The sequence below is a fragment of the Lytechinus variegatus genome, chromosome 15, assembly GCF_018143015.1.
Source record: "Lytechinus variegatus isolate NC3 chromosome 15, Lvar_3.0, whole genome shotgun sequence".
NCBI lineage: Eukaryota > Metazoa > Echinodermata > Echinoidea > Temnopleuroida > Toxopneustidae > Lytechinus > Lytechinus variegatus.
This window is the reverse complement of record NC_054754.1, coordinates 9,101,321-9,125,555: the sequence shown is the minus strand read 5'-3', so window position 1 is coordinate 9,125,555 and position 24,235 is coordinate 9,101,321. Positions and strand designations below refer to the sequence as shown.

The following is a 24,235-nucleotide window of genomic DNA, read 5'->3' as shown; positions in this document are numbered from 1 at the left end:
AAAAGATATTGTATTACATGTACCTTTACTAGCACTTCCTTTTGATCGAAATATCAAATTCCGAGTTCTTGCTGTATTATATTAGGACCATTGCAGTATTAAAGCCTACATGTTTACATCTAGTTAGAATTACATTATGTTTGAAGCATGGATAATTGGGTATTGAATATATAGGGCTAGTCTACTACACTGTGCTATAATTATGAATGATAAAAGTGAATATGCTTTAAAATGTATTTTCAAAAATGGGGGGGGGGATAGAGTCTATAGAACATGTACATTATGTACAGTATAAGATCATATTCAGTTCATTTGTAACTAGTAGTTTGTCTCTTTTTTGGGGGGCTGTTTTCACAAAACTGTTGAAAATGAAACCATTGAGAGTACACTTTTTTAATGTAGGCCTACATTGTTGTTTTTTTGTCTCACCTGCATAGCAATGCAGAGTGAGACTATAGGCGCCGCTTTTCCGACGGCGGCGTCAACATCAAATCTCAACCTGAGGTTAAGTTTTTGAATTGACATCATAACTTAGAAAGTATATGGACCTAGTTCATGAAACTTGGCCATGAGGTTAATCAAGTATTACTGAACATCCTATTAGAGTTTCATGTCACATGACCAAGGTCAAAGGTCATTTAGGGTCAATGAACTTAGGCCATGTTGGGGGAATCAATATCAAAATCTTAACCTGAGGTTAAGTTTTTGAATTGACATCATAACTTAGAAAGTATATGGACCTAGTTCATGAAACTTGGCCATAAGGTTAATCAAGTATTACTGAACATCCTATTAGAGTTTCATGTCACATGACCAAGGTCAAAGGTCATTTAGGGTCAATGAACTTAGGCCATGTTGGGGGAATCAATATCAAAATCTTAACCTGAGGTTAAGTTTTTGAAATGTCATCATAACTTAGAAAATATATGGACCTAGTTCATTAAACTTGAACATAATAGTAATCAAGTATCACTGAACATCCTGTGCAAGTTTCAGGTCACATGATCAAGGTCAAAGGTCATTTAGGGTCAATGAACTTTGGCCGCATTGGGGGTATTTGTTGAATTACCATCCTATCTTTGAAAGTGTATTGGTCTAATTCATAAAACGTGGAAATAAGAGTAACCAAGTATCACTGAACATCTTGTGCGAGTTATAGTAGTTTTCAAAGTCAGCACTGCTGCTATGTTGAATTGCGTGATGCAGGTGAGACGGCCAGAGGCATTCCACTTGTATATTGGTGACTGCTGAGTATTTTTTATTCATTATAATAAATCCAACAATAGAGCATTCTATAGTACAAAGTTCTGCAGTCGCTGGATAATTGCAATATTTCCAATAAGAAAATAACTATTCTGTAATTAGACTTGATACATGGACAGAAAGTGCACTTTATCAATATGTTCTGTGAATTATCACTCTTTAAAACTGAAGTGTGTATCAATATTGCCTCGAATCTTGTAGTTGGCACTTCATAGACATATGTTTATGTGTTTGGAAATATTAAATAGGCAAAGAGTTTTGAGAAACGCAGGTTTCACATTCACAACACCATTCACAACGTTAGTCCTACAAGTAAAAAAAAAAGGCTCTGTACTATTGCACACGTCTTTATGGTCTTTGCCAACATGCATTGCCATCCCCTAATCACATCTTAGATCAAAATAAATTGGACTAATGACTTGGAATTCTGGTATGCATTGAGAAGCCTATTGTTTACAGAGAGGCCTACACATACACTGCATACAGTGATTGGGAGCCAAGATTCTATTTTTCAGGTGTTTACATGTAGTTCCTATTAATAAATTGGAGGCGTACAAACACAGCCTTGGTCATTATAAGACGACCAACTGGCCACTGCAGGTTTTTTTCTTTCAAACCATATTATCCAATTGTACAGGGATTTGATAATTTAATGACCACCCTGTTTTCCTTGGCCCTTTGATCGTATAATCTTGCAGGTATTCCCATACATATATTTGGCCTCTTTTATTGTGAATTGCAAGTAATTTGAGGCTAGATTTATGGCAGAGATAATAATATGGCTGACCTTTTACATGTAGGAGTGGAATGAGAAGGCCAGTATTTGCAAGATGTTACTTTCCAAAAAGAAGAGATTAAAAAAGTTGGTATAATTGTGTAAATATTTCTTTTATTACTTGTAAACATAAATTGACCTACAGTACAGTGTAATACTGAGCACTGTTTCATTATATCCAGAAGCAAGGAAATATAAATGTGGGGTTATTTCACAGCCTCCCCCCAAAAAAAATGAAATAATAATAAATAAATAATGGGAAGATTTATTTGAGGGAAGGGGGGGGGGGTGGAGTGAGCTAACCTACATACATGTACATATATGGATAGATACTACACTTAAGAATCATTTATATATTCAGATGTGAAATTGATAACTATTTTAGGCCTATTATCTGTATTAATTCGCTTTAGAGATGTTCTGATGTATGCCTATTACATGTAAGTTCCTGGCCTACAAAAATGGAATTGCTATATCATCAGTGTTAAAATTTGTATTGTTCTGGAAGAAAATATACATGTATATAATCAGTAAATATTTTTTCTTTGAAAGAATTTGGGGATTCAAATTTACCAGGGAAATAGACTATAGAGAATGAAAATATTAAACTACATCCTCTTCGATGAATTTCATGAATCCCAACTATTTACAATTTTCTGTGGTTTAGTGGGTTCATTGGCCACATGGTCATGGACCCCTTGGGGTCTCTGTATTTTGAGAGTTCCAGGAACCAAACACCAAAACAGCAATCCCCAGAGCTCATCTTCAATATCTCAACCATTTCTCTTATCTTTAATCCTCTGTCCCAACCCCCATGGCTTGATACAGAGTTCACCATTTCTGATGACAAATGAGTTGGGCCTACATGTATATTATTGACCATTTTATATGTATTATTACAGTGTTTTTATTTATTGTAATCTGAATACACATGTGGGCATTTTAATGGTCCTTATCCACCTCCTGCACAGTATTTACATGAATTTGCTGTAAGTTTTTTACAGAAAGTAAAACTGAGAATATTTTCTTGTTCTATTGAGAAAATATGCCTTTACTACAGACCCATGCTCTGGACTAGTGTTGAACATCCTATGACCACATCTGCGTTGCATTCATTTTGGAGGAGGGTTCAAAAAGGCATTTTAAATTTTAATGGTTCTTATCCACCTCCTGCACAATATTTCCATGAATTTTCCATGAATTGTTTGCATAAAAAATTGGAAGTTGAGAAAAAAATAATTACAGTAAAAACTACACTATGAAAGTCATCACACTGATAGAGCCAGATGTAGAATTTGGCAGGAATTTACACTGTAGACCTCAACATCATATTCTGACTTCTTTTTTTTTCCACTTCATTATTGGTTTTATTATTGAAATGCTGTACATGTACATGTACATTGTTTATAAAACCTAGTTTCCTATAGATGCAAAGTGACAATGTACCATACATTTTGATATTTTAGGGTGCAAAGCCCCTCTTTTTAGTTATTATTAATTTTTTTTTTTGGGGGGGACCAAAACATCACAGTAAAAGTTAGAAAATGAAAATGGTGCACAACAAATCTACAAGGCCAATGACAGGAGCATCAGGGCCAGTCAACAGGGCACCCAGGGTTATGGCCGTCAATGGCCTTTGGTTATTCAAAATTGGACCTGTGATTTAAAAACATTCTACATCCTTTTTTTTTTTTACTGCAGTGCATGCTTTATGAATGCTCTCAAGCTGCATAGTGAAACATGAAATGCATCATTAATCACTTCAATTATTTATGTCTTTGTACTTTTCTCCGACTGCTGCAACATTAAATCATAGCTGTGTCTTTGGTGCAGAGACCCAGCGCCAATCCCATCCCATTCACTTGATTTAATGCAGTCTCTATCTCTCCATGCGCATGATGCCGGAGACATCATCGCACACTCGCTGAAACAGACAATGATATTTAGATGAGCCTTCACATCTGTCAATGTATTATCATTCAGTGGAACGTACTTGAGAGAGATGAAGGGTCCTTTGCTTATTCCAAATGGTAGTCATCTATCACAGCCAATGGGGTATATTATTGAAACAGTAGACATGATGATGATGATGAATTTCTCACTTTGGGTTTCAATGGTAGTGGATTATTAATATATTCAGTGCTCTTGTATTTCTAGTTTAGAACCCTCAGTTACTATTCTGGCTACATCTGGTAACATTAAAATTTTACCCAGACAAAATTCATTGTAATTCTCATACTTTCAGATTTATTTGTAAACATTGAATATTACAGAGTTGTGCACCCTCTCTGATATATTAATAATTTACATTTGTACTACATGAAGATAACTATCCTTGAATTTACTTCCCATTCCATGGTTGTGAAGAGGTTCTATACCCCCCCCCCCCAAAAAAAAATAATAAATAGATAAATAAATGAATAAATATATAACTAAATAAATATATAAATAAATAAATAATGATTATTCTAACTGTGAACTTGTAAAGTTTTTCCATACATGAATATCAAAGTGAATAATTTTTTTTTTCATTTAGGGATTTAGATGTTTTATTCAATGAAATATAATTTTGAACATGAATAGATAACATTAAAAAGCTAAACATGGGCTTTAAAGAGATCGAGGGTGGGGTTTGAGTGGTAATCAGGCAAGCATGACGAGAGTTCATGGGGCAATGTTAGCATAATATAGACCAGACGTCATTACAAGAGTCATTTATTTCCAGACTGGTGGTATACATGTAGAGAGCCACTGATATGGATAAACACTTGGGCAGATGGATATTATTCTTTTGAGCTTTAGTATACATAGTACACTGTCTATGGTTGGGTAATATAAAAAAAATTGATGTGAGTTGCATTTGGAACATTTACAAATGAATGACATGGGGGTTCCGGGTGAAGTTACCCTGAAATGCCAAAAAAAGCCTCAGAAATTCATGTACTATAGGGTCCATTGTAATTATGTTAATTGTATTTGTGGCCTGTCCTCGATTTCTGTTTTCCATTTTTGAGGGCACACAATCGTGCACAAAAAATAGCTTTTAGTCAGGCCTTTTTCTAAAAAAACAAAAAACAACCTGTCCATTAATAAATTGGACCGCAGGATTTTCTCCTTTTTTACAGCAAACAAACTTTTTTTTGTTTTTTTTGGGGGGATACATTTGTAAGTATGAAGACCAGCTTTACACCACTCTTTAGGCCTATAATTCAATACACTTAATAATTCATGGGACTGTTACATGTATCTTTTTTCATTCCTTGAGTGCTCAAAATGAAATCAAATTTAAAGAGGTACCAGCACAAATACAGCGAAAGATAAACAATCCGTATGAAAACAAGCTGTTGTTCTGGTACAATCGCAGGTTACAAGTGTTTGTAGGCATGTGATTTAAGTAAGTAGATAAATCATGAAAATAAGAATGCAAATGGGTGACATTTATTCATCCCCAACTGTGTAATAGTTGGCTATAAAGTATGAATGTAAACTGTTGTTGTTGACGTATTGCGGAAAAAGGATCAAATCATCTCAGAGGCTATCAGCGTATTCATCGTAAAATTGATACCTTTTTGTAAACATACATGTATCCAAACATGTGGCGTATTAATGGGCTTCTCACCAACACAGCATGTGATATTACATTTTCATCGCCCCTTTTTGGACACTTTTTCACAAAACCATAACTGACAAACCAAATCCTATATGTACATGCATTCATGTAACATTGTTGTGGGCCTCTCAACATGAATGTAAAATGATTCACAATCCCACTTTACCCTTTTCCACAGAACTGAAATGTCAAATTCATATAGCATTAAATTTGAATTGGTGTCTCAACAATATGTAAACTAATATGTTCACATTCTCTTTTAGTTTTAGACCCTTTTTTCCACAAAACACTGGCACTGGTCCGATGGTCCCAGACCAGTAAAAATTATTGTTGGGCCAGTAAATTTTTTTTAGAAAAAGCCAGATTTACTGGTACGACATGACCAGTATGATAATAACTGATACAAAATGTATTTTCTTCTCTTTTGTAAATTTTTTAAATGGCTCAGGGGCCTCTGGCATAAAAAATGGCTCTCAGAATGGCATGTATGTTGTGTGTGTGTACTGTTGTTGTTTTTTTTTGGGGGGGTTAACATTAAGCAATAAAAGACAGCAAATAAACATGATTTAAAAAAAAATCTTTATTTTTTGACCAGTAAATTTTAGGTTCGGTCCAGTAAAAAATGGAAAAACTGGGTATTTACAGGTCCGACCTGTCATGTCGGACCGGTAAAAAAAGGGTTGGTGTGGAGCCTTGCTAGTGGTAATGTATAGCATTAAAAGTCCATGAATGAATGACTTGACGATTGAGATATCAGTTGTCTGAAGAACATGACTGACTTGATGTCTTGTCCTGACAAGGGTAATGGATTAAGAGGATTTGTATGGATCAGTTTTGAGACCTCTGATATCTGGGCTTACAACAGCGTGACAGTCCGTGACTTCTTGTTTGTGACTGATAGAGCGCAACAGATTACACCATCTATCATCATCCAATAAAAATAAGGAAGATTTTATAGGAGAGTAATGATCCAAAATAAGCGTACATGTACATGTATGATGCATAATTATGTTTGAAAACAAAAATCAGATTTCAAATACAACTAAAAGATGGTATCTACATTACTTTGTAGAGGATACTATGTAAAATGATCAGAAAGATTGTAATGCTCATGTACATGTAGGCCTTCATGTAAAAACTGGTGTTTGCGGTGTTAAGGAAATGGTCAAAATTATACTACATATATTGCTGAGAGGCAAGCTTGCACTGCATAGATATCTGCAGAAATTAATATGTGACAAGGGAAGAGGAGAAAGGACTATTCATTGCACTTTAGAAGAGAAGAGGTATTAGTATTCTTGACTTACAGTTGAAACAGCTTGGCAATTCCAGGCAGTTTTTATGGTGGTATATCATGTCTTTATCATACACTGTAGCAGCATGACTTGAGAACCAGGCCCGACAACCCATTGGGTACATGTAGTTGGTAGGTCAAATTTACCAATAAATAATAACGTACAATGATGATAAAACACCATTTTGAATTTTATAATACAAGTGTGAGGGTATAAAGAGAAAGAGTATATGCAGTGGAACTTTTTTTTCTATTATTGATATTCTTTGAGACCTACATTACAGGCACGGATCCAGAGTTGTACTTTTACGGGTGTACAAATTTGTCCCAATAATTAGACAAGCAAAAAAAAGTTTTACGCTCCATTTTATGGGTTCCCAAAGAAGGCATTCTATGGGTCACCATTATATTGCACTTTCCCCACCCCTCTAGATCTGTGCCAGACATACCTTTGTGATATAACAGTAAAGTAATAGAGCTTTTCGTTTTGTATGACCCTTTAAACCCAGGTTCGCTTTTCGAAGAAACAATTATGAAATGTACACAATCCGAAGTAGACCGGCCACGCCGCTCAATTGTGATTACATTTTTAATGAATCATTGTTCGATTCTCCTTCTTACTTGCATGTTCGCAAACCCTCTTTGTCTTGGAGCTCGTTTCTAGAGACCAGTAATGATATTTTTCTGATTAGTTCCAGGGGGGCAGTGATATTGCCTTCAGCTTTGATTGTAAAGCATCGTATCATCCAGCTAATTGATTCCAGTCTCATGCTGTGTACTCTATGAAATAACCGTAGGCTGCCATATGTGCACAAAGGGATGCACTTTTTGTAGAGTATACATGTAGATCTACATGTACTGTACATTTGTTTTGTAACTTGTCAAGCCATATGCCTTCAATTCCATTTATTTCGTAAAGGAATTTTCAGGATGAACTTGATTCTTTTTGCTGATGTTTTATTCAAATTAAAGTTAATAAAATAGAAAACGAAAAAGAATAGAAATTTGAATTCTGAATAAAACACACATGTAGACCCTTGAATTTACATCCAAAAATAATGGTAATGAAATAGAATACGGAATATATAGAAATTTTATTTCTCCTGAATGAACACACTATTCAACTGTTTAACTGTTAAATGTTGGCCCTTTGAATTTGTGTCCCTATGTTTTTAGATGATTTGTGAAAATTTTAGATGGGAGACTAGTTGTGTGAGTTCAATTACATTTATCAAAGGAAGTTGGACAGTGGAGATGATAATATTCTGAAGATATTATTTACATTGTATCCTGTTTAAGTCATTAATTACGGTATGTATTTGTAAATAAGCTGAATTGAACCTATTGTGCTAGAGAACACCATGATTCGCAGAAGGAAAAGGCCACTTGTGTTGGGATGACATAAAGCTTTTTTTCTTTATTTCGTTGGAAAAGAAATTCAAAAGTCAGCTCTTACTCTTCTTGATTTAAGGTCATAATTATCATTGTTCATCTTCATGAGGCAATTTAAATGAAGAACAAAGAAATCTTTTAATTTTGTTTAGTTCAATATGATTGTAATTTTGAATCACATCTATAATTCTTTCATTTGTGAAAGATCTGTTTATCTAAATTTCTTCAACCCCTGTTGAACTGTAGAACTACATGTACATGTCACCTTTTTAAAGGTTAGTAGTACATGTACATGAACTTCAAAGTTTGAACACTGTCAATTTGTTATCCCACATTTTCACAGTCTGTTCATATAATTATCCTGCTTTCCCATTTAATCTGTATCCCATCATTTTTTTCAACCCGTATTTGTCTGAATTTGTTTTTCCCTGATTTTGTTGCCTCTGAGATTGTGTCCTCAGTGTGAACTTTGCAAGGTCAAGAAGGGAGATAAAAATGGATGTTCTGTAAATTTGGATTTTGGGATCTTTAAAAAAATTCCATGAATATAATCAGAGTACAGTACAATGTATTTTAGTTGTCAATATATATTGTACATGTAGACCTACATTATACATGTAATATGGATTATTATGATAAGGTAATTAACTTTGATTTTAAGACTTTCCCCTGAAATCGTTGTTTCCTGCAAAAACATGTACATTGTACATCAATTTGAGTGAAGCCGGGCAGCGCAACTTGTATGATGATGCATGTAACTTGAACGTGATACTAGGAAGATGGGTTACTTCCAAACTATATAATTTGTAAATATTTTCATTAAGTTGTCAGTGCTGTCAATCCAGATTGATCATCTTCTCTCCTTAAGTGCAATTAAGAAATCAGTAGAGCCCAAAATAAACGTGTTTCCAACAAATTCCCTGACATGTCTCTCCCGATATTTTGGGGGAAGCGGTGAGAGATTGAAGCAAAACAGGAAGATCTTCCCTGTAACCAGAGCGCTGAGAATGGTCTATTATTTGACATTGGCCGCTAGGGATTGATGGAAGAAAGGAGGCTTAAATAGTGTCAACATGGTGATTAAGTTTTCAGGAAATCTGGGATGATTGCCAGAGGTGAGGATGACATATCGATAGCAATACAAATACATGTACACTCTGACTCTTGATACCCTTTTCATAAACCTATCCTCCAATTAGCCACCTAAGAGTAATGCGGATAATTCAATAAAAATTGCGTTCACAAACTCCGAAAATAAGCCGCATTATTTTTACGAGCGCCCGTCCTGAAAAAGGCGGATAATCGTCATGACAACTGGACACGCCCCCTCCGATGCAGTTGCGTTGGAAAAGGGTGACCTTGTAACCGCACCATGGCAATTATCCGCATTATTTGGAAATGCGTTCATAAACTCAAAATCTTGTCCCGATGCTGCTATTATGCGGATAATAGCAGCATCAAAATAATGCGGATAACTCTTGTCCTCTGATTTTACGACCAAATTATGCTGCTATTAGCCGCATAATTGGGTTTATGAAAGGGGTATATGGGTATGTTCAGTTTAAGTTTTGATTTTTTTTTAAATTGCAACTTGGTTTCCACCCACTTCGTCTACCTTCCATTTGATCTCATCCCACAAGGTCTAATGCTAGTTCATCTAATCATCCATTTTGTCTCATTTTCCTTTTAATAGGCTATTGGCCTATTGATTTTACGTGTTTATGAATCAAACAATCATTTGACAAAGTACAAAGTGAAAATCAGTCAAAATTTCTAAATGACAATGAAAATGGGACTGTTGTAGTGGTCATCAGGCCAAGTAGGGGAAAAAAGCCAGGAATCAGACCAAATTATGGTTTTATAGCCCACATACTCTCCTAGAAGTGGACTAACCACTTGTACATGTATACCAAGCAAATAAAATAATTTTGATTGTTCAAATTGAAGTAAAAACAAAGGAAGCATGTTTTTTTTAATACCAGTGCAAGAAGAGTTTGAGTTTTGTGAGTGAACATTGTACATGTACGCTTTTTGATAAAGGAATTCTGCTCTGGTCTGATGCCTTTCAAAGAAAGAAATTTTTTTATCTTTATTTGTTTAGATACCGTCAGGCCTATCTCCGCACTTTTGCGCAAATATTTGAGATATACAGTGATAATTGTTATCATATTGTACCTTATGTACCTTAATATAAATGCTGAATAAAAAGATCTCAGCTTGACAAAAACAAGCAACATTGTATTTTGAGGTTCACTTAAAAGCAGCAAATTATGTCAGAAAATTGTCTTTATGAAAAGGGACTTTTCTAATGAGTGATTTTAATAAAACTTCGTATTTCAAAATGGTTCCAATGTGATGAAATTGTTATTAAAATGGGAAATGATTTTAAGTATGCATATCAATATAAAAAGACCACCTTGTTTTACTGGGGTCCCTGTATAGTTCATTATTAGATTTTCTTTATTGAAACTTAAAGGCCAAGTGACATCTTGTTTTGTATACCTGTCAGTACCTATAGAAACAGTTCTGTCATCACAACATTCTAACAAAGAAAATACAAGCAAAAAATCTACTCATCACGTTATCAAATTTCTCTGTCAGTTTACATGTAGGTTGTATTGATGTTGTAAACCTGGACACCAAAGTTTTGAAAGATGACTTTGTTTCCCCCAAGAGTTAGCTGATAAGCGTGACTCAATTTTATCTAGTTTAGAATTTTTTTGTCCCCTAAGACCCACTTTGTTATATGAAACCAGGGATAGGGAACATGAATATTGCGTTGATTGAAAATGGGGGCGGTAGAATTGTCTTTGGTTTTAGTCAGCCATTTAGTTTTTTTTTTTTGGGGGGGGGGTCAGTCATAAAATTCAATTTTGTTAGGTTGTGGTATTCAATAGGTTTTTGAATAACTTACATGACAGGTTGAACCGTTGAAGTGGGTATTTCACATACAGTAATAATAAAAACTTCCAGAATGTTGTCACATCATGGACCTACATGTACTCCATGGCCACTTTGACCCTTTTTACTTTACTACCTTAGACCCCCGAGGGGGGGGGACACTCAGTATATAATGCATAGTGGGTGTGTGCCGCTGAGGGGACCCCCATTTTTACACTAAAATTTCTGTTCCAAGGCATATTATTTTTGTCTTAGTGAGAAAAAGAACAAAGAAAGCCGCTCCAAAGCATAGCATTTTCTTTTTGAGAAAAAAGAAGAAAGATATCCGCTCCAAAGCTTTGCATATTTTCCGTTACGACGTTCCAGCCGTATTGATCTGCTACAATGAGCCGCCATTCTGGTGAAAAGTGGCCGCAGAGCGCTGTCCGACCATCGCATCAGTCTACGCTAGCGCACCCGGCGCCAATGCCGCCGGACTAGCTGCATGCACGTATGCCCGTTCCATGGGTATAAATAGGCAATCACAAGCAAGTGACCCGTTCCAAAGACCCCATTTTCACAAACATTTGTCGTTCCGAAGCCCACTCCAAGGCCCCCATTTTTCGTCTCACCCGCTGCACATGCCCACTACTTCTTTGGTCGAGTGCCCCCCCTCCTGATGTATGTGGTGGGTGGGCTTTGAATGAGGGTGAAGCAATGGGTAGAACATGCTCAAGAAATTACTACATCAATATTTCTTTATTTTTTATTCACTCTTGTGATTCCAGACTTAATTCAATTAAACACTGCTCTAGACTACATGTATGTAAAGCTAGTCCGCAGGCACTGACCTTGGGTTTTCGCAGTTCGCATAGTGCATAATGCCGAGTCTGAAGTAATGAGACTAGATCCATTTTGTACTATGGCTGCCTCTGTGACATCGGCATCGTGTTTTCAAATGTCAAATTTCAGTCTTTGATTGCAGACTACTGCGAAACTGCCATCACTATTTCATGGCTTCAAGATCAACTTTGGCTGTCTCTTTGAGACAACTTTGCCTGGATGCTTGTTTGTCTTCCTGCATCCCTAAGAAATCCAGCACATGTAATTCAAAGTGACACCCATGAATCGACAAACCCCTTTCCATTTCAAATTTATCGACAAGTTGTCTGCATCAGGATAATCTGTCAAATATTGCATCCTCTATTTTTAAAATAGTCTCTTTTTTATGAGTGCAGCAAAATGATGTGGATATCGTCTTGGAAACAGCGATAAAAAATTTGTGCAAAATTTGATGTTTGAAAGGATTGAATGCATACCATGCACATTAGAAACAAGTGACTTTTGACTGCTAGAGTCCATGTTATTTTAGAATTATATTAGTTAATTCCAAGGTGTGTTCTAGTGTGCCTATATTACAGTCTGTAGTAGCACAAAAATACAAAAATTAATGCAGTGTACAAATGAATGTTGACTCTTCTGGTCCTTGCTTTTCATTCATTTTCAAGAAAGAGTTTACATAGTCTACACCCACAGATTAATGAAGGGGTACGCAGAGAGCAGATGAATTGTTTTTGTGTGGTTGAAAACGAAAACTGGATATAAAAAGCAACAAACATCAAGTTCTCTATTCCTGATTCAACAACACGAGGTAGTTGGCTTACAAATGACCCATTAGCGTAAGAAGATACATTACTTTTGTGACTGATGTAGAATAAATGAGCTACTTGAGGATTGAAACCAGTACTAGGATGTTGAATGTTTAAAAATAACATTCTTTTATGGTCGTAACAGCCTGTTATTGGTTTGTTTTTCGATGGATCATTCACGAGAATGTCATTTTCAAGATAACGTAAACTTTCAGTTTTATATGACAAATGTTGTTTAGAAGGAGGGGGTGTCCTGTCTGGATGTTCTTCTTCAGCATGTGGCTACTCAACCTTTAAAGATGCCACCCAGAGATAATGCACCCCAAAATGTGTTAATGCTCGGTTGTTCGATGCTTCAGGAGCCACGATGTGACATCTTGCGCCGCAAACATAGAATCGTTGGGATGTTTTGGTGTACATGGGGACTACCGTGGAACCTTGTTTTCCACATATCCCAGCCAAATGGATAGGGATTTCTTGCTACGATGACATGATGGTATGCGAGGAGAAGAAGATGATGATGCTCGGTTTGGTATCGGGAGGCCATCTTCTCCGCATTCATTAATACCCTTGTGATGTTCTGTGAGATCAGATGATGTATTTCTAATGGGATTCAAGAGTTCACATTATATCGGATCGATTTCGGAGATGAAAAATTTGGGATGTTTGGTAAAAGGGAGGATTAACATAAGTGTATTGGTACAGATTTTGCCATATTATGATCAAATGTGTATAATGATAAGTATTGATGTATCCACCTAGGTGCTTGAGGTGGTCCTATATTACCCCGGCTATAAAGCTAGCCTACTGATTCCGGTGCTCACAGCTTTTTGAGGAATCCGTTCCTGCCGGTACCCATTAACCTCACCTGGATTGAGTATAGCATGATGTGGGCGAATATCTTGCTGAAGGAAATTAATGCGTTTGCTGGGATTTGAACACATGACCCTCTGATTTTAAGGCAAAAATCAGAACCACAACATCACAATGCTTCCAAGACCATTTGACCATATGATTTTATTTCTCCCCTGCCCCCCCCCCAAAAAAAAAGTGCAGTTCATACTACATGTACATTATGATAAAAGGTGGTGATGACTTTGAAGGGCTCACACAACCATGAATAATGAAGAAAATAATCACAAGTAAAAAAAATCTGAATTTCAGTTTCCTAAATTTTCTCTGTTTGTCAACTTTACCTGTCTCCTAAAATTTCCTTTCCTCTTTCATTTTCAGTGATTTATGTAGTGCAGTTTTTTCAGATTTTCGTCATAGATTATACTTCCATTTTCCTTTTGTAATCTTATGAATTCCCATTTCTTTGTATAGAGTGCCCTTTGTCACCTTACTTATCATATTCCCATACCAGATATTAATGACTCAGTCATTACCGCTACCAAATTTATAGTCGTCTTCGTGTACCATGAACCTAAATATTTAAATAGCTTGTCATTTAGCAAATAAATGTGATTGGGGATTTCATTCCAATTTTGCTTTGCCGCAGCATCGTATCGCCTTCGGCATGAGTCATCAAGGAACAGAAGCCGATGATAAAAGATGCATGTTGTCGAAGTCACTGGGGGTGCACTTCAGAGTGGTTATGAAGGTGTATTTATAGCGAGGTACTTGCAAACAATTTAACTTTGATGAGAAGAAATGCTTAGATGGGACAATTTAGAAAGAGAACATTGGTAATTGGATTGAGGGCCCTCTCTGGGATTCCCTCCTCAGCTTGAAGCAGGGAGGCAATCCTACAGTGTAACTATTGGCTTCAGAAATAGGGTTGGTGGTTTCTGAAAGACAGTTGGTACAGTATCAAACTCCACTGTATCCAGGATTCAAATCAAAATCACTGATTCAGTAGTGACAATTGGCTTCGTCTTGATGCTCTTTTTTTACTCGTACATCAGCTCAAATCGCTGAAAATTTGTTTTTCACTCTTGCCTGTGCCCTCAGATCGCCCCTTCCCCCACTCGGGTACACTACAACTTGTAGGTAACCCAATGAAAGGTATCTTCAGTTCCAACCGACATGAAGCATGCATTTGATGCCTACAATACATGTATATATGCCTACATATTTAATATATAAATGATTATTTTCTTATGCAACTTTTTTCCAATGGGGCCCTGTTCTGAGGTAATGTGGCAAGGCAAAGTTTTGCTTTCTTAAAGGACAAGTCCAGCCCAACAAAAAGTTGATTTGAATAAAAAGAGAAAAATCCAACAAGAATAACACTGAAAATTTCATCAAAATCGGATGTAAAATAAGTTATGACATTTAAAGTTTCACTAAATTTCACAAAACAGTTATATGCACATCCCGGTCAGTATGCAAATGAGGGCTTGATGACATCACTCACTCACTATTTCTTTTGTATTTCAATAAATGAAATCTGAAATATTCAAATTTTCTCTTCATTGTCCTGAGAAACAAAGTTTTATTTCTCCCTGAACATGTTGAATTACCACAGCTTAACATTTTATGGTTCAGTGAAGTTGGTCCTCACTGTCAAATCTGTAAAAATTAGAATAATGTATAATTCGAACAATAAAAAACAAAAGAAATAGTGAGGGACATCATCGATTCTCTCGTTGGCATGTGACTAAAATTCTGCAATTTTTAGCATAATGCTTGTCCAATTTTTCCCTATTGATTCAAATCAACATTTTTCTGAGGTGGACTCAACCTTTATTCAGACTGCTTCATTTTCCAATCTAAAAAAACAGGGCCTCACTATCATGTGAGTTCTCCCAAAGCCTTTGATTGATACAGTGCCTCGGAGATAGAGACAGCTTACCAAGAATACTCTAATCCAACTGAATATCAGAGTAATCCCACAATACATCAGGACATTTTTCCACTTAGTAATTTTCCCCTTTCTATACTGTTTTTTCTTTGTTATAGGAGTTAGGAAGGAATACAATACTAGTAATTGCATGGAATGTAAATCCATGTTAAGTTATTATAAGCTGATTATCTAGAGGGGATTCCTGAAAATATTCATATTTTGTCATTTTACAGTAAAACCTTTAAGTTGCCTTCTGAGGAGAAAAGTGAATATATTCCTCAAAGATAGCATAATTTGCATTATAATGCAAATATTTTGTTTATGATATTCTGAGCAATTGATTATTGATATTGTTATGATTTTCAATGGGTTTTGTTGTTGTTTGTATGTGACAATTCCATGAAATATATAGGCCTACGTCTGACTCCAACCACCTGTGGTATTGTATATTGGACCTCCCGACAAAGCTTTCTCTTGTTTTGTTTTGTTTGTGAAAGATGTAATGCTCCAAAAATATATGGCTCGAGCTGTGTATAGAAGTGAAGTACAACATGTAGGCCTGCATAAAAATGGGGGCCGGATGTACTGAAAGAGTGCTTATTTTTATATGATATTGTCCCTTTGTACAAAGTAAAATGTTAATTGGGCAATTGAAAGGTTGGAAGAATAACAACCATTTCCAAATGTTGCATTAACCAATAATGATAATAATATACATCTACCCAGGAAAGCCATTAGTTCTGAAAACTGTCCTCCCAGCAGGCCCAGCTATTATTATTACCCCGGCTTTAGCTGGGCTGCCTAGGTGCTCAAGCATTGAAGGAATTTCTTCCTACTGGGTACCCATTCACCTCACATGGGTTGAGTGCAGCACAATGTGGATAAAATTATTGCTGAAGGGAATTACGCCATGGCTGGGATTCGAACGAACCCAATACCCTCTGTTTCAAAGTCAGAAGACTAATCCACTGGGCCACAACACTCCACTATATGGTGCTTTCCTTTACAATAAATGGTTTGATTTAGCTTTATGCCTTGTTAGATAACATTTTGAAAAGGTCATCGATCCAACCTTTCAGTTGCAGATTTAACATTTCAGTATTTAGCGTGTTGTCATATTTTACTTTCTCTTGAAAGTTGGATGATTTTATTGCCTTCTTAGATTCTGCCTCCATCTCACTCTTGACTTCTTGTGACAGTTTGTCCTTATGTGTTCTCTTGATTTAATATCCATTCCATCCAACTTTCCTTATCATCTCCCCCTCTTTCTCTCTCTCTCTCTCTCTCTCTCATATTTTGTGTTTGTGAATTGTAATTATACATGAGTATCTCTCTGTATCCATCTAGAAAGAAAGTACTCTTTCTTTAGAGGTTCATGTTGTCTCCCAGTTTCTTGTCTTTCTCCCTCTCTCCCCCTCCTCCATCTCTCTCTCTCGTCCATGTCTGCGTCTGTGCACTGTGATTATATGCGAGTATCTCTCTCTTTTTATCTGTAATGATCTATCTATAATGACGGCACTCATCTGCAATTCACCGCTGGAGTCTGATGAGTTCTGTGGAGGTTATCTAGGGTACCTGATGACTTCTCTCTGCCTCATCACACTTTAAATTATCTGCATCCAATTCGGTCGGGTCGTCGTCGAAGCTATCGTCCATCTCATGCCATAAAATGATGGTCAATCATCGATTCTCATTCCTATTTTCATTTGTCTCAAAATCATAATGGATAATGCTATTTGTGCATCCATGATATGCTGAGGATGTATAGGGCTATACAGTTGCTAAACTACTAACCTCTTCACATTTTGGACATGGTTAAAGTAACATTACTAGATAGTTCAAGTGATACAAAGATATATTTAAGCTTGTTTATTATTTATTGATTTATCATGTTTTATTTATTTTATACTACGGGATGGACCTGTTCATCTTTGAAAAAACTGCTTCACAAAGGTGCCTTGCAGTTATATGAACATCATTTAATATGAAAATAGACTATAACATTGATATAAACTGCAAACAAATATAACATCTTGAACTTTATCAAAAACTATTTACATCATGAAACAACATGTTTATTATCATAGGCATTCATAGTCCAGCAAAATTTGAATTTTCACACAGAAAGCAGGTTTGAAAAACTGTTGGCAAAATATAACTATTTGTGAAGAGGATTTAATAATTCTGTAATTCATCAAGTATTAAGTTAATGTCTGTTAGATGTAGGCCTCCATGTATTAAATGTACAAAAATATATATTTTCTGCTTGTAGATAACATGTACATCAGCATTTTACACAATTAAGAAAGTTTTAGTCAGAAGTATGAAAAGTGGAGAATCACAATCTTACTTGCATGATGCACACTAACATGATTTAAGTATGTACAGATTAAAGACCAGGGGCCCGTTTCATTAAGTACTTGCAACTGTCGAACTTTGCCATAATGGCAACTACCATGGTAACAGGGCTCAGCAGCCAATCAGAATCAAGGTTGCCATGGTAGTTGCCATAATGGCAAAGTTAGAACAGTTGCAAGTCCTTTATGTTACAGGCCTCATTACTTATTGGTTCTTGATAAACTTGTGTTCGTCTGTGAAGTCTTCATGTTCTTGCAGTATCCAGCCTGGTCTTTACAGTGTATTATGACTTTCCAGCTTGACAATTTTGGCATAGAATTTTGTTCTCATCCACATGTACTCCAGTCATTGGGCATCAACCAGCTTTCTTTCCTGCAATCATTAAAAAGGATTTTTACAAGATCAATTCCTCATGCACCGTATATCAAATTTCACTTTAGTTCAAAGTTTAAGTGTAAATTTAATATTCGCATCATGATATTTGAGGAAGTCTTCAGCAAATCTCCGCTTATCATGTGACATTTGATCCTCTCCACCTCATCAATTTTAAACACTTTAGGATTAGTTCCTCTTTTCATCCTTAAACTTGATCATGGATTTGGATAAACCCCTAAATCCACTAACTGGTTCTTAAGACTTCCATAAATAGAAGGATAAGATATTTTTCTGCATTAGTGCTTCCTTGTTGAGATCGATGACACCGTCCTCTTCCTAAATGAACTAGTTCTCTCTCCTCTCATTAAACATGTGAATTTGAGATTCTGGCAAATCAACCATAACTTTGTGATCCTTGCATTTTCAGAATCTCTAATTTTCTAATACCGGTTAGATTTCTTTGGTTGGTGATCACATTGAATACATAATAAGAGTGAAATTGTGAGCTTATAAAATTTTGTTTTTAAACCCAGAAGTGTTGAGATATACAGTTGTATTTATTCCTTGACAAAGGGATGTGACCAAAATATTGATAAATTTTTTTTCATTTTGAATTTGGAAATAATTCATGTGGAATGAACTGAACCCACAATCACTTGCAATCTCAAAACTTTTTATTTTCACATATTTTTTTTCTCATCAGGTACATGTCGTTATCCACTGGGTATGAATGATAAGACCATTAAAGATGAACAACTCTCGGCCAGCTCCGTTTACATGAACAACACACTCTCGTTTGGACCGCAAAACGCAAGGTTTGTACATTAGTCATTGTAATTCGTATATCGCACAGCTATACCCATCCATGTCACTATTGCTTAATCGACCAACTTTTACGAGTGCAGTAATTAGTTGTAATTCATTCTACAATCTGCAGGCGTACGACCCCAATCATCAGATCAATAATGAGAGAAATAAAACCCCCTCTCAAATCTCTACCACAGATGGGAATACTAATGAAAAGATTCTGTGGAGCAAAAAATGCTATATTGTACATTCAGAGATCAGAGAATTTACAAAATGCGTTAATAAATGTTGTTATTTAGCCCATGGACCTACATATATGACCAGCCTGACATTTCGGTAATATCGGTAATATAGAGTCGTTTGGCCCAAATCATTCTGTTTTTAGACTCTTCTTTCTTCCTTATATTTTCTTCCTCTTCTCCATTTTTCCATGTTTTTCACTACTTGAAAAATCATGCAATAGAGGGAGGGGGGGGGTCACCCCAGGCCTGCCCAACTTATTTTCATTTGGTCCAATGCCAATTGGTCAAATTGCCAACTCGTCTACTATCATTTGGTCTACCATCAGTTCGTCCAATATCCACATGGTCAAATTGCTATTTCATCCACTCACCATTAGTCCATATACCATTTGGTCTAACTAGACGAAGTGTTAATTGGGCAAAATGAATGGACATAAAACGAACATTAGACCAACTAGTTATGAGACATAATGGGCATAGACGAACTGATGATTGAACCAAATGGTTGTGAAATGAAATGTTGATGGACAAAACGGCATTAGACTATAAAATAAAGGTATACCATGTCGTGAGTAGACGATTTGGCCGTGGAAGAATTGGCAATTTACTGCCTGCCCCTGTCACTGATGCAATAACTGCAAATTTGATTGGTCATCATATTTTCTGTTCAGGGCATTTTTCCCTTATTTTATCTGTGCTAGTAAAGTGTAGTTTTTATGAAATCCATTCGTAAAATTATATGCTTTTTTTCTCTTCAAATTGCAAGGGCTTTTTGATACATTAAATTGGCGAAACACCTTCCCCCAATATAATTTTGCTGACTCATTGTATACTTCTAATATGACATGCTATTTTGAGTGTTGAAACACAACTATAGTATGAATAAGTCAATAGTGTACACTTAAAAAAACAACCTGAAATCCTTTATACATTATACTTGAATACTGATGACTGTGTACATCAACAAATGTTAATTGATCAGTTTCTCATCATACGTGCATATAGCATGATGGGGGTTCGTATGCATGGTGAATAGATTGACTTTGATTGGGTTTACAGCCAGCCTTGCAATCAACGCTTATTCCATGGGATGTCTTTGTCATCATTATTAGCGCTGACAATTGGGGTATGAATCAGATTTAATAGGAGGAGGGGTTATTGGATTAAATAATCAGCAATTTGTCTGTTTTGGGATAGATTTAGAAGATGTTTCAGTGCTTTCGTATTAATGGCACAGTCGCACTGCTGGAATGTTGTGACGATTTGCTTTGATATGAGATAGATGATAAAGTGCTTAATAAATTGACTTAAAGCTATTTACTAGAACACATTTTTTTACACTTCGAGACCTCATCATATACTGTACGTGTACTGTATGAGATATACCTTGATTTTTGTAGGAAGAGGTATAGGAAGGAAAAGGGAAGGGAAAGAGGAGAAAATTTTGAAGTGAAAGGAAGCCTGAATAAGTAATCATTTATTTCATCCTTTTTTTCATAGTTAAAATCTATAAGTATTAAAAAGTACACATTAAGTTCTATGATAAATCAGAGGCTATGGCTTTATTTAGGCATTTAGTATAAACTCCATGGAATAATTTTATTTTTTTAAATACAGGGGTATATGTTCCTGTCATAAATACCACTCTCTTATATTTTCTTTCAAATGATGATTGCATGTGTAAAATAATAGTTAACTAATAAACTATCCATATTTATGTACTCTGCAAACTAGTGCAGTGGGGAAATAAGAAATATATCTCTTAAAATACTAACAGGAAATCAAACAAATGAAGCAATTTGATTGTGGATGTGTTTCTCTTTGTGGTCACAATTGGACTGGCGCAAAGTCAGAGTGAAGGTGTTGTGAAAAGGAAGTGTAGCACTTTAGAAACCCTAGGGTGCGGAAATGTTATCTGCCGTCGAAGATCAAAAGGATGATTGCTATTCCTTGCCAATGAAAAATATGAAATTCATATGGGAATGTAAGTGTATGGGCTGATGATTGAAGCTTTTAAAAGGGAGATCCAACTCAAAAAACCATGCATTAAACCCAATATTCTCTTTACATTCAGATCAAGGAAAAAAGAAAAATTAAAATTAAATCAAGCAGAAATTTGCCAAATGCTAATTATAACATGTATTTAAATTTTAATGCAATGGCCTAGTAATTAATACAGAAGAAACTGTATATCACTTCAAAATATCATAATTATAGTTTCAGGGTAGAATTCTCCTGTTCTTGCAGAATAAAAAAAAAGAAGAGAGGACACCTTGTACATGTATTATGCAAAATTTGATTATCTTTTTTTTATTCTCTTCTCGATAGAGATATGACAATTGTAGAAGTAGAATGGGGGTATGCATTTTATGAATTGAGGTTACAGTGGATACTTTTTTCTTCATCCCCCTTGATCCATTCCTACTGACGGTAAAGTTGATGCACTTTGACAGCCATGGGGGGTTCATCTACCGGTGTAAAACCATAATCAGATAATATGAAGGGAGGAAATACGGGCAAGGCACTGTTGAGTAACGTGCTAATTTCACAAATTAGATTGAATTATTTAGTGGCTTATTTCAACCGACATAGTTGTGCGATAAGTGAGGTATACTGCACTATGGTAGCCTGTAAATCTACATTAAGTGCCCCACTTTTTTCTATCCACAAGCAGGAGCAGCCATTTGTCGATGTGGTCGATTGATTCCGGTGTACTACTGGAGTGAATAAACCAAATATTGCCTATTTTAGGTTACACAATGTATTACTGCCGTAGTTGTACATGTATATCGCGTTATTTATTTATAAATTGAGTGCATTTATTGTGCATGGATGTGATAATAAATGATGATGAGCAGGGTGACAGAAATGATGAAAATGGTGATGATTGTGGTGGTGTTGGTGATTGTGATGGTGATGATGGTAGTAGTAGTGATGGTGGTGGTGGTGATGGTGGTGGTGATGATGATGATGATGATGATGATGGTGATGATGAAGCTGATGATGATGATGATGATGATGATAAAGATTGATGATGATGATGAAGACGATGATGACGATGATGATTGTGGTGGTGGTGGTGGTAGTGATTTATGGTGATGATGATGATTATGCCAATGCTACTGCTGATGGTGGTGGTTGTTGATCAGGAGGAGAAGAAGGAGGAGGGGTTGGAGTAGGAGAAAGAGGAGGAGGATGAAGAAGAGGCAGATACAATATGATGATGAAAACGATTTGTAATCCAAAGCATTCAAGCAGTCATGTCGTAAAATAACCCAAAATACAGCCTCCATATTAAATATTCTTAAACATCTTGTATACTTAATAAAACCACTTTCCTCAGTAATCCATATATTTTCATATTCCTAATTTTACCAGATTACATCTCAACCAGGGTGCTGGGGCCTGGTGCCCAGTCAATGCCCAACCGGAGTCCAGCGGTCACTACGAGTACCTTCAGGTAGACCTTCTCAACCTAACTGTCATCTTAGCTTTGTCCACGCAGGGTAGATGGGATACTGACTTTGGGAATGAATTTACAAGTCGTTTCAGGTTAGAGTTGTCCAGGGATGGCGGCAAGACGTGGATTCGATATGTGCAGATGACGGGAGAAGAGGTAAGGTGTAGTTTCTTAAAAGGACTTTTTTTTTTGCAGAAGCTTTTTTTTTCAAGAATGATCAAGTTTCATATTAAAAGAATGATAAGAAGTTCAAGGTGTTCATGGCATACTGGTAGTACTATTTCACTGTTTTTTTTATGAGTATCCTGTACGAAGTAGTTTTAGTTCCTCTCTGTGTACTTGTAAAAGCAAAACTTTAATCAATGTGTTAAAAATAGATCTGCTTGAGACTGGTTATCCAATCCATTTTGAATGATTCCTTTTCTGTCCTGTTCAGGTTTTTATCGGAAACCGCGACACCAACTCTCAGATCACGGTCCATATCAGCCCTCCCATCGTGGCCCAGGTCCTAAGAATCATTCCAGTGGTCCAGGTCCAAACACCAGTCTGCATGAGGGTGGAACTGTATGGATGCAAATGGCTGGGTAAGTCCGAGACCATGATGGTAGTCTTCTATCCTGGGATGTTTCACGAAGTGATAAGTGTGACTTTATTTTAAAGTCATGTTTAAATGCTGATGTGCACATGATATGCAATGCACAATCTCATTGATTAATATGCAGTAGTGTACGTCTTCTTTGGTTTGACCAATGGGACGATTCCTTTTATACCATGCTTGACTCTTTGTGAAACCGCCCCCATCCTCCGGAGATGATAAAAGATGAATTTTCAGACAAGTATTTAATGAGTGTGATTGCTTCACATTGCAGTTCTAATACCTGTATCGATGTGGATAGAACACACTCGGAATTCAAATTTTATTGGGAAGACTACGTTCCCATTGATAGGACTCTGTAGCCTTTTTTTGGCAGGGGACGGTTGGTAGTTACCATCAGTGAGGATTTACAAGGTGCATGTTCTCAGGGGAAAATATAATATAATAATATATATATATATATAAAGAAAGGTTCTTGAGACCGTTACTATAGTAACTTTGCCATCCAATGGTAACTACCATGGTAACAATGCTAAGCAGCCAATCAGAATCAAGGATTTCAGGGGAGTTACCTTTGGATGGGAAAGTAAATTAGTTCTGCTAAAGTAACTTTTATATAGAGGGGCCCTGGTCCTCCAATCATACTCTGGTAACTTCATTTATGTCATATACATACATACATGAAAGTAGAAATTTTCAGTAGACCTATATGTCTTATGTGAAGCTAAACTGTCTCATTTTCCCTCT

The 24,235-nt window shown here is 36.1% G+C and overlaps 1 protein-coding gene across 1 annotated transcript in view; it reads left to right on the top strand.

The window, feature by feature from the left end:
- LOC121428787 (discoidin domain-containing receptor 2-like) overlaps positions 1-24,235 on the top strand; it is a 106,151-nt gene that overhangs the window by 48,269 nt on the left and 33,647 nt on the right. The window contains exons 5-7 of the mRNA XM_041625621.1: positions 19,088-19,199; positions 22,812-23,049; positions 23,330-23,477. Of these exons, the coding sequence (XP_041481555.1) occupies positions 19,088-19,199; positions 22,812-23,049; positions 23,330-23,477 (498 nt within the window). The remainder of the gene's footprint in view (positions 1-19,087; positions 19,200-22,811; positions 23,050-23,329; positions 23,478-24,235) is intronic.